Here is a 14,296-nt window from a genome sequence, read left to right as displayed (position 1 = left end):
ATGGCTGGATGGATGGATAGATAGATGCTGTAGATTCCAGTCTGATTTCATTCAATATTTACAAAGCAATACTTTACATTTTCCTGTATGTGTAATAAATTAGCCACACCTGATAGCAATGAGACAGGTTTAATATAAAATCAAAACACGTTGCTAACTTAACTTTTTTATTTTCTGTTACGTAACTTTCATGAAGGTAAATAGTCCTTTAGCGACTGTTGGATTGACCCTTTTGACGAGGGTAGAGGAGATAAAAACACTGGACTAGTGGTTTGTAGTTTTGTGTAAATGTCGGCCTAGAATAATGAGCTTTGGTGATAGGTAGCTCATATGTGTGCATGTGCAATTGTGTAGGTGTGAGCATAGATATGTATTATATGAGTTAGGGTAGCCTGGGTGAGTGCATGACTCCTGGCCTGACTTTTTGTCGCAGTCTGGGCCTCTGTGTAAATGAGGTTTGTGATAAGCTACTGTTGCTATTTATGATGTTCAATAAGCTCACCAAACAGGGGACATGGGTTTAATTGGTCACCCATCAGAGGATCTTTAGAGCTGTATCTTAGCAGTCACTATAAAGTTGAGGGACTTTTAGTCAGTATGCTAAGACTAAAGCCAATCAGAGTTGCACTATATTCTCATGGTTCTATAATATTTAAATTAATATTTTCCCCACATGGCTAAGAATACCAATGATAAAACGATGATAAACATTCTTTATTCATACAGTACTCCCAGCCCCACAACCGTCACATTTTGACATGGTCTACAAAGTGAAAGTTTTTCAAAAGTCACCTGTTCACCCCTACAACTCTGTCTCCACTCTACTACATTGCTTTGCTCTCTTTCTTCATGAATATCATGAATGAAACAACATACAGGACATTTTTTTCATTTACATGCGAAACACATACACATGAAGGTACAATTCCCTGGTTACTTTTGGCTTCAAGAAGTTGTTACCCATGATAACCCTTCAGTCCCAATAAATCAATCAAAATGGTATCCTTTGTTAACAAAGGGAAGAAGTGAAATATTACATTTGTAATATTGTCTGAAACATTTTTTGAGAATAAGAGAGAAAAAGGAAGATGAGTGCATAAATAAAAATTACTTGAGGTTAATACAAAGATAGGAGGATTTTTAACAGTGTATCTATAATGTCAGCAAAAAAAGAAAAAAAACTTAAGATCTTTTAGATATTGAATAAAAATGCCATGTTTTTTTGTGTTTTGAGGCAGCATTCAAGTGCAGGAGAAAAACAAAATACAAAATTTTTGACTTCTTTTTGATTCGTCATGCTTTGGTATTAAGAAAACTCCACATGCACATTCATGTGACCTGAATGCAAAAATGGGGGTTTTTACGCCTGGACGCGGGTAAATATCATCCATTTAAGATTCCAAATCACTAACTTAAAATTACTTTTAAAGTGTTTTGGGATACTTTTGCAGGTTTAGGAAGTTAAAGAAATGTTTGTGTAATTTTAAAGAATAATTTTGGTAAAAGTGGTAAATTCAATTCTAGGCTTTCAGTTTATTGTTATGCTAACAATAAATTGAAAATCTATCAGTTGAACGTTGCCTGTATTTTCCCTACCCTTGCACCCATTTTACCTAGTTTATTCAAGGAGTAATTAACAAAATAATAATCAATAACATAAAAATAATAATACTGGTGATTGGATAATAATTGACCTGCAAAACTTGAACTGCAAAAATACGTACTGCTGTCAATTTAATTCTGGTCATTCTTTCATTCTAGTTTCAGGATTATTTGGTCAAATAAATATAATCAGAATTATTTACAGATAGTAAAGTTTCCATCACCACCCACTGTGACTGAACTGTGACTTCACACGATGCATAATAACATTTTAAAAGCAAACTGTATGATTACTGCATATCCACAATTTTAAACCCATTTTAATTTTTTAAAGACGCCAAGTGATTATCTATTTCTATAAAAGCATTTACAGCCTGGTTCCTGATTTGCATGAATATGAGCACTTTTAAAGGATTACAATTGCAGGACAGTTCTTAATAACACAATTGATGTAATGCTGTTAAATTTAATAATATGTTAAACCAATCCCTCAGATTAAGCAATTATCACTCGCTGGTGGCTGACAAGAGGTCATAAAGTGTTTCTCAGAGTCTGCACCTCTTGAATCTTCACACAGAAGCCACACTGACACAAAACCTTTGAAAGCAGCTACAACACACAGCACAGTTCGACTCATTTATGCTTACAGTGCTCACAACAAACACCTGACCACAAACCCTAAATGTGCATTTCTTAAAGATGCAATGTAGGTTCAGTTTTTATAAAAAGAAAAAAACTGAATTTCTCTCAGGTAAATGAATAATTGTTGGATGAGATGCAGCAAATTTGTCCCAAGTACACCACAATCAGAGCAAGCCTACAGGTAGTGTCTTCAAATTTGAATAATCTACAGCAATAACTTTCACATGACTCTATGTTTGCAGGCTGACACGCCTCTCTTGCAGTCAGTATGATCTCCTCTCCTGTTTTGCACAGGGTCATGGGTAAAAAAAAAAGGCATGCAATACCACCTAAAGAGATGTGAGAATTCCTTTCTAGAAAAGGAGAAATAATTGTGACTTCCAGCTGCTAAAAGAAGCCCAACCAAAGAGGATTTGCCAGCAGGGGGTGTTGTTACCACCTTATATAAGTATACACATTTCCATCATTAAGCCTCCATTCTCCATAATGCATCTGTCAGTCTGCCTCAGAACTCAATCTTGCAGGCAGGAAAGGTTTCATCCTGCATGGCGACCGTGCTGTTCGAACCCAGGACGGTGATGTTCAGCTCCCGCTGTCTGTCCAGAGACTCCTGGTACCATTCCTGCATTGACACTGACTCAAAGGTGGGGATAACTGTCACCTGAACAGACATAAAAGGACACTTCAGTGAGTCGTTGATATTCAAGACCACACATGCACCAATCTTCAGCTACAACATTATGAGCACTGGCATGCAAAGTTAGTTAATTTGCTAATCTTGTTACAATGCAATGTGTGGCTGAGGAGACTGCCATTCTTGCTTTGCATGAATGTTACTTTGATATTTGTCATCAAAACAAATTAAAAAAATATTTTTTGCTGATCAGTAACTCAGTAATATGCTAGCAGCTCTCCCCTATAGCATTTGCCTCCACTTGAAGCTCAGCATAAGGACCTGAAAAACTGCTTAGGAAGGGTTGGAGTCTGAGGGGGTCACCAAGCTTCCCAGCTGCCCAAATGCCAATCTGATGAAATAGGATGGCATTGGATGAAAGCAAGTGCACAAAGACCCCATCCCACAGGTTCCAAAGGATCTATTGCTTATACTAAAATGGTAAATAGATCACATGTCTATAGTGTTTGATTTGTCATTTCCTGCTAAATTACTAAATTGTCTTTGTACTGTTTGTCAAGCCCTCTTGCTAATTTCTCTTTTGTTGCATTCCTCCTCTCTCATAATATTGGTCCTTGTGTTTGCTTTGTTTTTTGTTTCTTTGCTTTTTCTTACATTGCCAGACCAGTGTCATGTTTAGATTTTGAGCTGCTACCTGCATTCTATCCTGCATGAGTCGTATTGCTAAGGGAGGCACAGTAATGGATGTCACAGAGCCTGCTCTGAATTTTTCATATACAATTCATATGTTTAATTCATTAATACCACAACCATGATCCAGAATATTTGATAAATGGCATGTCACATAGATTCTCAGTCACAGTAGGAAGAGTGCATGTTACCAGAAGAAAGTGAACACAACTTGTTGCCATGGTTATGTTGTTGATAAATAATGGAATCTATATTGGGCTCTTTGGAGCTGCTCGCTTTGTAAGATAATTCACCAACAATATGCATGAATGAATGAATCAGTCTTTCTACCTGCATAGTGTCAGGCCAGGATATCTTCCCATCCAGTAGAGCTTCCAGAGTTTGCCTCATTAGCTGCTCCCGTTCTGGACTGTTGCCGCTGATAATGTAGCAGGAAGAGCGAACACACCTGAAGAAGTCCACACTGACTGTGGAAGTCGAAGCTCCAGAGGGAATATAAGCCAGGTCCACATACACACTGACTTCCTCAGTAGAGGTGGACTTAGAGCCTGTGGCAGTCAAAAGAAATAAAACTGTTTTCTGATTCTAAGGTGCACAATTCATTTAGAGCAGGGGTCTCCAATTCCGGTCCTCGTGAGCTACTGTCCTGCAGGTTTTAGATGTCTCCTACTACAACACACCTCTGCACAAGCCTGTTAATGACCCAGTGATTTGAGTCAGGTGTGTCGCGTCAGGGTAGAATCCAAAACCTGCAGGACAGTGGCTCACGAGGGCCGGAGTTGGAGATCCCTGACTTAGACTCAGGGAAATCAAATTACACATCTTGAACCTGGACTGGGTGAAGATTTTGCTGGTGTCAAGCGAGTGCTGGAGGAAAGCGCACGAGGAGAGGAGGCGGTTCCCTTTGTGACTCCACCTTGGCTCCCTGTCCTGCTTTTCCCTGAGCTGGGTTTTTTAGGGCCATCAACAACCTGGTGACATGACAGTTTGGTCATTTACACGATTTAACATGAATTTTGAATTTTTACCACAACATTGATTTTTATCAATGAAAAATAGTGCTGGAATGTACCAAATCTTTTTTGTTAGTATATTCAAAATTAAGCATCGTTATGAAACCAATCCTTGATTTAAAGACTCTTCTATGCATCTACGTTCAGCTTCAGTGATACCATTTGTGAAGAATAAAGTACAATTCCATTACTGGAAATTTTCTTCAGTGCTAATTTGACAAACTCACCCCCAGCATTTGTTTGCTTCGCTTGCCGGTGGCCTTTGCTCTTTTCCCGTGAGCTTCAGAATCTGACTGAGGAACTGGCATGGAGGTGTCAGGGTGAGGAGGAAGAGGAGGACTGTCTCTGAAAGGGGCTGGAAGAGGGTCCGGGGGCAGAGCCTGACTGGTGTTGAGGTCACGTGGAGAGTTGGATGATTCACTACATGACTCATCCTCATCTGAGTCCAGGGCTCCATCAGCTGTGGTGGACGGGCAGTCTTCTGTGCAGGCGGGAGCATTTGATTCACTAGGTGACATGTCTCTGGGGTTGTTATTATTGCCTTGATGATGTGGAGCGAAGGCTCCTCTGGAGGCTTCAGTGACACCTGAGCTGGAGTCAGGAGGTTTGAAATGCTTGAACTCACAAGGAGAAACCAAACACAGGTCCACATCGTGGGCTGATGCTTCAAAATGAAGTGTGTTAGGTGTAAAAGATTTCCCCATCTCTGAACTCTGACCAAAAGATCTAGGAGGCTTCTTCACTGGTAAAGGTATCCCCACAAAATGGCCACCATTAGAGTGAGAGAGATGAACGCTATCTTCTCCTTCTCTCTGGCTCATATTGGTTGGACCCTGCTCAAAGGACATGGACAGTGACTCGTCCACTTCTGTGGACTGAGGCGAGCTCACCTCTGCTGGCATCGAGTGTGTCGTAGTAGTGGTGGTCACAGAGGGAGAAGGGTCTGAGGAGCCATCTTTAAATGTACCCAGTGGGAGGAAACTTAAATGTTTCTCTCTGGATTTTTTGTGGTTTTCCGAACAGCTTTTCAGCTGCCCCTCACTTTGCCTGGATGAACCATTAGACTCATGGGCATCAGCTGAATCCTGATTACTCATCTGTGCTTGCAGCCTGCTGAGAGTGGCCCTGTTGCACCATACATCATCTGGAGATAGACAATAAGGAGTGTGGCCTGCGCTGTTTGGTCGCGAGTCAGGGGACACTGGCTCCACAGTCTCCTCTTCAGGGCTGTTAGGGGCCTGGTTCTCAGGAGATGACTGCGAGGGAGGGGTGTTTCTTAAAGCCCCATCTAGAAGAGTGTACTCAGTTGGAGTTATGTCTTGCTGGATTTCCCACTCGTTCTTTGGTGCTTTGTCCAAGGGAAAAGGAAACCCTGCAACCTTTGCTGGTTTGCTTATATTTACAGGCTGTTCTTGAAGGTTTTTCTGTGGGTTTCCTCCTGCTTTCTCACTAGTTACAGGCATATGCTGCATTCCATTATCACCACATTCTACTTCCGTTACCCCCGAATCACCTGTTGCTTCCTCCACAGATCTCTCAGCAGTTTTGTTGCATGTTTCTTCACTCAAGCCTTCAAGGATCTTTTCACATCCTGACTCAGTGCTTTTCTGTTTGTCTTTATCAGCTGTTTCCTCCATTTCTTTTTCCTTCTGAAGCTGAAGAAAATCAGCTGTCATATCCTCTGGGGTCGATATCTTGGAGCCACAGGGGTTTTCCTCAAGCTCTGTCTCTGGTTTTTGATTCTGCTGCACAGCATCTAGACACTGTGGCTCCAGGATTTTTGACCCAGCTGCAGTGTTTGATTTTTGGCTGTTTGGCAGATTGATATTTACTTGTAACTTCTTGCTATCATTTGCCTCCTTCCCTGATGGCTTGCGTGTTTTCTTTTCTCCTGTTTTAGAATCATTCTTTGTTTCTTTTTTGAGCTTTGTTTTATTTTCATTCTTTAGTTTGGAGGGAATGCCATCCTTTTTTATCTCACTGTTCCTGCTGTTCTCCTCTTTTTTCCCATCCTTCCCTGCTCCTTTCTTTGAAGAATTCTTTTCTGATGCTGCTGCTTTTTGTTTTATCCCTGTCTCTTTAACTTTGGTTTTATCAGTATCTCTTGCTCCAACTCCATTTAACGTCTTTCCTCTTTCTTTTGACTGTCCATCCTTACCCTCTTCCCGAACTCCTCGCTCCTTCACATGTTTGGGTGTTGCATCCTTACCCTGGGATCTGCAGCTATCCAGGCTCTCTGTCCTCTTGGTCTTTTTGTCCTCCCCCAGCCTTTCGAGGTCTCCAGTAGTAACAGTAGGTTTCTGGAGGAAATCCAGGCCTTTGAGTTTCTCCAGCCCCTGTAGTAGCTTTGCTTGTGGAGTTATGCCTGGAAACAACACCCTAACCACCTTCTCTTGGGGGCAAGCTGGATGCCAAACAAGGAGAGCAGAAACTGAGGCCAGGGCAGTGAGAGGGAGAGTTTGGGATTTGGATGCTGACGATACTCCATCAGGCCAGTTTTGCATAAATGTCTCATACTCTTGGCTGGTTTTGTCTGGGCTGAGAATGTATAAATCCAGCTGTCCCACTCCCATCTTTTGAAATAGGGTTAGTGGCTTGATCTGGGCGCCTTGTGGTCGAAACATTGGCTGTGGCCTGATGTCTAACCTCTTTAAAAGCTGCAGGGTTGTTGCTGCTTGCTGTGTACTCTTTAGTTCCTTGTCTACACCTGACAGGAGAAGAGTGACAACTTATTGTACTGTAATGCATTTGACTGTAGTTGTATTTCTGTTTTTCTTCTTCACTTTTGCACTGTGTGGCATATCATCAGGATTTTATACATTACTCACAAGGCTGTTGTTCCACCTGCAACATGCTGGGAGCATTAAAGAACACAACTCCAAGCTCTGGAGAGATGAGCCTCTTAGTCAAGTCATCTATATAGAAAAACAAAGCAAACAGAAACCCACAATGATGATGTTCAAATGTGAAATGTGTAACGGTAGCAACATTCCCGTATTATGTTCTGATATAAGTTTATGATCTTGCCTTTGACATCAGCACTTAGCTCTTTCTCTGCCACCTTCCTCTCCAGGAAGGAGATGACTCCTGGGAGGTTTTCTGTCCCGACGTGCGTCAACAGGAGTGCATCAACACGGTCAAGGTGACGAACCAGCTTCCAGAAACAGGCCTGAGAGTCCGAGCCCCCATCCACCAGCACCGTGAAGCCGTTAACGGCAAAGAAGGCACAGTCGCCACGGCCGGCAGGGAACACATAGCAGCAGGGACGGGACAGCTTGAGGAAACCCACAGTGGTAGGAGGTGGCAAGAGGTCAAAGGGGGAAGTGGGGCATATGGTGCCAGAAATGAGGGATGTGAATTCCCCCAGAGACTCCATGGCAGGCAGCACCTCTGGGGGGTTTATATGTAGAGTGAAGGGACCCTGCAGGGGTGGATTTCCCAAAAGAGTCTTCCTCCACCGGCTGACGTTAGGACAGCTGAGGGTCAGATTGATTTTTGTGGAGGTAAAGCTCTCCTGAGCTTGGAACTGAAAAAGAGATGTTTGTCAAAATACAAACAAGGACTTATTTTATTTATATTTTGCCACAGGGTAAAGCCAGTTAAGATTTAGAGAGCAACTTTTAGCGTTATATATTCATTATAAGGATTATATTATGTGTTTGAGTCACATTTTGTAAAGACATTCATGTCAGTCTCAACAATGTAAGAGAAATCATCCTCTACTGTAGCATTTTGGAGATTAATTTATTTTCTAATTTAATGCAGAAGCTCACAAAAGTATCAACGTTGGCGGTAAAATAAATTTTGTCTGAAATAAATAATCATTTAAAGAAATGTTTACTGTTTACATCTAAAATGCACACTTTTCAAGCCAAACTGTTGAACTTTCATCACCTCTTCACAGTCCCCTTTTCTCATTCATTTAAACCATCTTTGCAATTTGGATTATCAGTGAAGCAGCTTGAGCAATTTGAAGACTGAAGTCCAAGTAAAGTTTAACATTGCAGGTTGTGCTTTAAATTAGAGTTTTGTGCTCATAATCTCAGTTCTGTGAGCTTAAAACTGAGGATCTCATATTTCAAAGAGTGTGAAAAGAGCTGCAGTTTTTAAATGTGCGAATAAAATGGGGGAAAAGTCAAAATGGGAATTCTAATACTTGTTTTTTTTTTGTTTACTCAAACAAAGACTTTATAAGGGAGGATGCTGTTACTATCACAACTTGACATTAAGGAAAAGCAAAAGAGAGTTAAAGAAGTTGCTATTTATACCAATCCCTGTTCAAAGGGACTGGTTTAAATACAGTGTTCCTGTTCACAGGGACACAGTCCCTGATCATGACCTATTACTACAGTTTCAAGCAGTGCAGAAGCCAAAACATTGAAATACAGCTCAAGTCAGCAGAGTTACCAAGGACAGTCAGATGGGGAGAAACAATCTGAGACCTTCTATTCTATTCCCCACTACCTCACAAAGTATGGTACATAATATGAAGACAGTTATGTAATAATAAAGTTATGTAGTATTCAGAACTGAAACAAGGGTTAAATTTTATTCCTTTCTCAAAGTTTGCACATTTTAGTTTCTACCACAAAAATTTGCATTTAAACCTTCAAGCTTCATTTTCCAGGTATGCCTTTTACAAATGATTAGATTTTTCCACACTAATCCAGCATTTGCAGGAAAGGTTATAAAAACATACCTGCTCTGATAGTATTTGTTTCAGCTGATGTGGTGAAAACAGTCCTCTGTGAAACAGAAGCTCTCCACTTTCCTCCACACTCAGGCCAGTTAAGATCAACAGCTTATGAGCCGATTCCCTGGACAGCAGAGCAAACACCTGACCACAGAACAGAGATGGAGAAAAACTGTAATGTCCCTTATCAAAAAGTAAAAAGACGGGCAACTAGAGATCAAGATAGATGGAAAAAAAACAATGAGTAGCATAGTGTAAATATCAAGGCTTTTTGAGATGAGAAACGTTGGTGATTATTTATTAAGTTTTGTATTGTTAGTCAGACAAAAAAATACTACCAGGTTGTGCAAAATTGCAGCTAATTCACTAGTTTAGTGTCGAAATTATGCTAAAAAGAATGACAGTATATATTCATTCAGAATATATTGATATGACACTATCTGGTCTTTAAAATATAGTTTTCTGCTTTGTTTCAGATCTCACCGCTCACCTCTGAATGAGCCTGTTCTTGAGATGGGCTGATGAGTACCTGAGTGTCCAACACTCTGGTACAGTGGCGCAGACACTTCTGCCCTGAGGAGGCAGAGAGAGAAAAAACATCGAAAGAGAAAGACACATAGATAGAAGCCCGAGGTGGCAGGGAGGGAGGCAGGGAGCCATGAAAAGTCAAAGAGAAAGTGAACTTGAATGAGTGATTGAGTCAGTGGGTGGAAAGAAGAGTGGAATAGCTGAGTCAGATGGACTGTCTGCAGAAGAGATGCCAGGTTTTCTGAATCTACTGGGAAATCCATTCTGGGAACTGGATGAGCTTCTAAAGCCACAGAGGCTGATGGAAACTTGCATTTTGTATCACACCAATTAAATCTGATCATATGTAATATAATATGTAATAAAATTGGCCTTTTATGTAACTGTTGTGAGACAAAATTGAAAGAGTTTGACAAGACTTTGTCCTTTTGTGCTGCTTGATGTCCCTCTTGATTTATGAAGATAAATATGAAGCCACCACCAGGTTTAGTTGACTTAACACACAGATTGGAAATATGAAAACCAAAATGTGCAGTTTTAACACATTTTAGTGGTGTTGTGGGTGGGGTATTTGAACAAAGCCAAGCTAGCTTCTTTCTTCAACTTTTTTAGTTGAACAGCTGCTGGTTTAATCTGCATATTACAGTAAAGACATCAGTATTATTGAGCTGCTCATCCCACTACTAGTAAGAAAGAAAAATATATTTCTTTTCAAAAACTCACCTCTCGCCTTTTCCATTCACAGCAAGATTTACTACACAGACCTCATCCTTTCTCTGTGCCATTCCGGACTATTTGGAGTAAGAAATGTTTATTTGGGACTGTGCTCAGCTGTCCGTGGTTGTGCATGCTAAAGAGGCTTTCATATCCAAGCACAGAGAAAAAGAGGTGGCACCACTGGTTGCAGATTCCCATTGTTTTCTGTCCTAAGGGCCCACCCATGTTTAACAATCGCTACACTGCTTCTCCACTTTCCTTCCTTCCTTCCTCTGTGACCCTGACTTGGCTGAGCTGGCGTATTTACATGGCAACTGGAGCTTTGTGTGGGGCGGTTCAGAGAATTTGGGCATGAAGGAGTGCTTCGACTAAAGCAAAGTTTCTTACCTGCTCCCTTAAAAGAGACAGTATGGTGGGAGAGGAATTCTTGGAGATAGAGGTTTAAGTTAGAAGATTTTGAGTCCACGTCCCAGGACCGAATACCTGAAGGCATCAAAGATAAATAATCTCAGCTGCTCAGTCATCATAATCAACCCTTCTAGGGTTCAACTTTTCCTAAAACAAACAACAAAGATTGAATAATATGTTGACATTGCTGATATCACCCACTTCAAATTAAGAATATTTTACTAAAATCGTAAATGCATTCATCAAGTTGGTTAATATCAGATTAAATAAATGAGAAATGAAATTTAAAAAAATGTTTTTTGAAATACAAAAAATGACTAACGTCAGTTTAAATAAATGAGCCTGCATGGATTTAGAGGATATGGCCTTTAGACAAATGAATCACATATTTCAAGCTGTATTAATTAGAAAACCAATCAAATAACATTTTAATTATCAAGTAATTTGATAATAAAAAAGAATCTTAATCATTTCAAAACTAGGATGCTCAGTATTTGTTCCAGTATAACAATCTGATGTTTTCTTCAACATACATAAAAGCAAACTGGATTAAACTGGATATGTCTGTATTTTTGACTGTTTAAGTCATTTAAAGAAATAGTACGGACCATGCTTTTAAATTCAAGACAGTTAAATTTAATTTTGAAGACAAAACAATAAGTAAAAAGAAAATATTGATGTATAATGAAAATGTATTTATTTGTTTATTTTCCTTAGCTTGTAAAAAGTTGATGACATTTCAAAAGACATGGCTTTCATCAGACAGTGATGAAATGTTATTTGGACCATTTATAAAGAAAAATGTCTTTCTGTCTTCATTTCCTCCTCTGGTATCTGCCTGTGCTTTTATTTCACTCTCTCTTCAGTTTCACATAAAGTAGGCGCCTCATCAGACCTTCTAGCTATAAATCAGCAAAGTGGGCCGTAATGGATCATTACAGTCATCCAGGCTCTGCTTGAATCTCTGTAATCACAGCCACTGTTGTGCATAAATACACAGAGGTTAATGGAACATCATTTACAAGTGGCTATAGGCTATGTGTTGGCTGAGTAGCCTCCATGCATTTCCCCAAAAGTACGTCCTTGCATAACGACGGACTGAGGCGAAAGACAAACCAGACTGTTTTTAATTATAATGCAACCGGAGGGATAATGAGGTGATGCTGATGATGGAGTCTCTCCAGATGACGCATCCTTGGTCCACAGGGGTGGATAAAATTACATAAACACTGCAGTGTGGCCGGTGTATCATACCTGCTGATTATTTAAACGATGACAACTTGCAGGCTTGCGATTTTTTTCAACATCCAAACATACAGTAAAGAGCAAAATGCATGCAGCTACGTCTCTAAGATGTAGGTTAAGCTGCACCTACCTCGTTCGATCTCCCTGCTGATGTGGTCCGTCTGTCTGAAGCGAGCTGTCCGTCCGACAATGATGAGCAGGGAGTATTTGTGGAGGCAGTAGTCGAGGGTTGCAGTGGCAGCGCGTCTCAGTTCCTCCTGGACCTCCCTCTCCGACACCCGGCTGGACGCCATGTTGGAAACTCGCACTCCGGTGATGTCATCGACAAGAAAAAAACAGCCTGACAGCGTCTTTTATTACACAGATGACAGCTACTGTGTAGGAATGCAGCCGATTAGTGAATGTACAGGAGGGAGCTGAATTATAGCCAAGACTGGTGAAAGGATCAATGTATTTCTATCAATAGCCTTCACCGACGTGTTCTTATTTATTTAACAAGCTGCTGCTGATGTAGCCAACATATTTAAGAATTGTCCAGCTAACATAAAATCATTGAGTTTTAAAACTTTATTGGTTTATTTTATCATACAAATCTATTCATACCAGATACAGACAAAAAATTTTCACAAATATACACGAAAAAAACTAAAATCAAAACATGAAATAAGAATAACAAATAATTTATGACAAAAACTTTAAGTGTCTCTAGTGAGGCTGAAATCTTACACATATTAAAGTACTCTCCTGCGACACGTTAACAAATAGTTAACAAATAGCACATACATCATTTTAACAGTTATTAAAAACAAATAAAAGCACATTTTAAATTATATTAAAGGGTATTTGAAAAACGACGGAGGCGAGATTTCCTGTCATGGCTTACATTGAGCATTTTCACCACTTCAAACCCTTAAACTCCATCGTTAGATCGTGCAACCTTTTTCCCCTCTTTTATAAACATTTGAGGACGTAGAAGTTGCAGGAAGTCCCTCGAGGACAGCCGCACAGAGTGCCAATACGGGCACCTTTACGCACGGCGCACGGCTCCCCAGCATCACACTGAAATGACAATAAATTAATTTCAGAATAAAACTGTTAATCAAGATTAAGTTTTACAAATTATTAATCTGTAACATGGTTATACAGTGGAATATGCTACATGGCTTTAAGCGTTTATGTGCTTGGCATCTCTAAAAATCATTTGGATTTCTCGCATAATGAAAAATAGTTAAACACCATTTGTGGTGTTTCGTGCTTTATAGTGTTTTACATACCGAAGGCAACCAGCCAAGCTTCTTCTCCAAGGGCATCTCTTTGCTCCTTAGCTTTTCCAAAACTTCTTGTAAAGCGTCGATCTGTAGGAATAAATAAATAAATAAATTCACCATTTTAAACCTTTAAATGTTTCTTCGAAGTTAACAAGTCTCGGACATTTGTTTGTATGGTCTAATTCCGTTTTTAAAAAAAAGAAGGAGAAAGTTCTATGCATTAAACGCTCAAGTTTCCTCTCAAATCTCCCACCAGATCTTTCTCCTGCTGGGTTTTCAGGGAGAAATCCAACGAGCGCGTCTCCATCGAGGAGTCCTCAGCTCGAGCCAGCCACAGGTATGCGCACCAGCAGGTGACCGCGAGGAGGAGAGTCCGCGCGCTGACCATGGTGCTGAAACACGAACAGGCGTCCTTCTCTGCAGTGGGTGTAGATGAGTAGGATGTAAGCTTCCTGTGGACAGACTCCTGTCCAAGGTAACTCCCTTTATAGGTGCTTTACAGAAGCTCGATTCAACCAGCCTCTGAAATATTCATGCAAACTTTGATATTCGTGGCTTTACACATCACCTTTGTATCTTTGACATATTGGCACCGCCGGATGAAATCCAAACTGGTTAGAGGTGGGTTTACATTTCATGAGGCTCATTTGTCCCCATAATAATAGCAATAAAAAAAAGTCATGAGCCTTTAGTTTTTTTTCACAAATTGCGTACAACCACATTAGTTCAAATTTTTAATTTCTTTGTAAAGTCTTCTTGGTTACATACTGTATATCTCACTCAGTGATGAATCTAACCAGGTTGAAAGCTCAAGCAAAACAGTTTCACAAAACACAACAAGTTAGTCAAATATAAA

At 40.2% G+C, this 14,296-nt stretch overlaps 2 protein-coding genes across 2 annotated transcripts; both read right to left on the bottom strand.

Moving 5' to 3' along the window:
* Window positions 1-699: 699 nt before the first annotated feature.
* On the bottom strand, window positions 700-12,478 carry map1sb (microtubule-associated protein 1Sb). The gene is made up of 10 exons (XM_041972715.1): window positions 12,303-12,478; window positions 10,907-11,002; window positions 9,765-9,847; window positions 9,281-9,418; window positions 7,609-8,107; window positions 7,410-7,496; window positions 4,809-7,288; window positions 4,398-4,539; window positions 3,899-4,116; window positions 700-2,905 (listed from the first exon to the last, which is right to left on the bottom strand). Exons 1-10 carry the CDS (start codon window positions 12,463-12,465, stop codon window positions 2,750-2,752), a joined length of 4,062 nt encoding a protein of 1,353 aa, XP_041828649.1. The 5' UTR covers window positions 12,466-12,478; the 3' UTR covers window positions 700-2,749.
* A 278-nt stretch (window positions 12,479-12,756) lies between these two features.
* Window positions 12,757-13,828, bottom strand: LOC121631514 (cocaine- and amphetamine-regulated transcript protein-like). Its single transcript, XM_041972500.1, has 4 exons — window positions 13,694-13,828; window positions 13,447-13,527; window positions 13,089-13,231; window positions 12,757-13,056 (listed from the first exon to the last, which is right to left on the bottom strand). The coding sequence occupies exons 1-3, from the start codon at window positions 13,826-13,828 to the stop codon at window positions 13,124-13,126; spliced, it is 324 nt and encodes a 107-aa protein (XP_041828434.1). The 3' UTR covers window positions 12,757-13,056; window positions 13,089-13,123.
* Between the last annotated feature and the right edge of the window lie 468 nt (window positions 13,829-14,296).

The sequence above is a fragment of the Melanotaenia boesemani genome, chromosome 20 (genome assembly GCF_017639745.1).
Source record: "Melanotaenia boesemani isolate fMelBoe1 chromosome 20, fMelBoe1.pri, whole genome shotgun sequence".
Classification (NCBI taxonomy): Eukaryota; Metazoa; Chordata; class Actinopteri; order Atheriniformes; family Melanotaeniidae; genus Melanotaenia; species Melanotaenia boesemani.
Note: the sequence above shows the minus strand (reverse complement) of the source record. Positions and strands in the feature narration are given on the sequence as shown.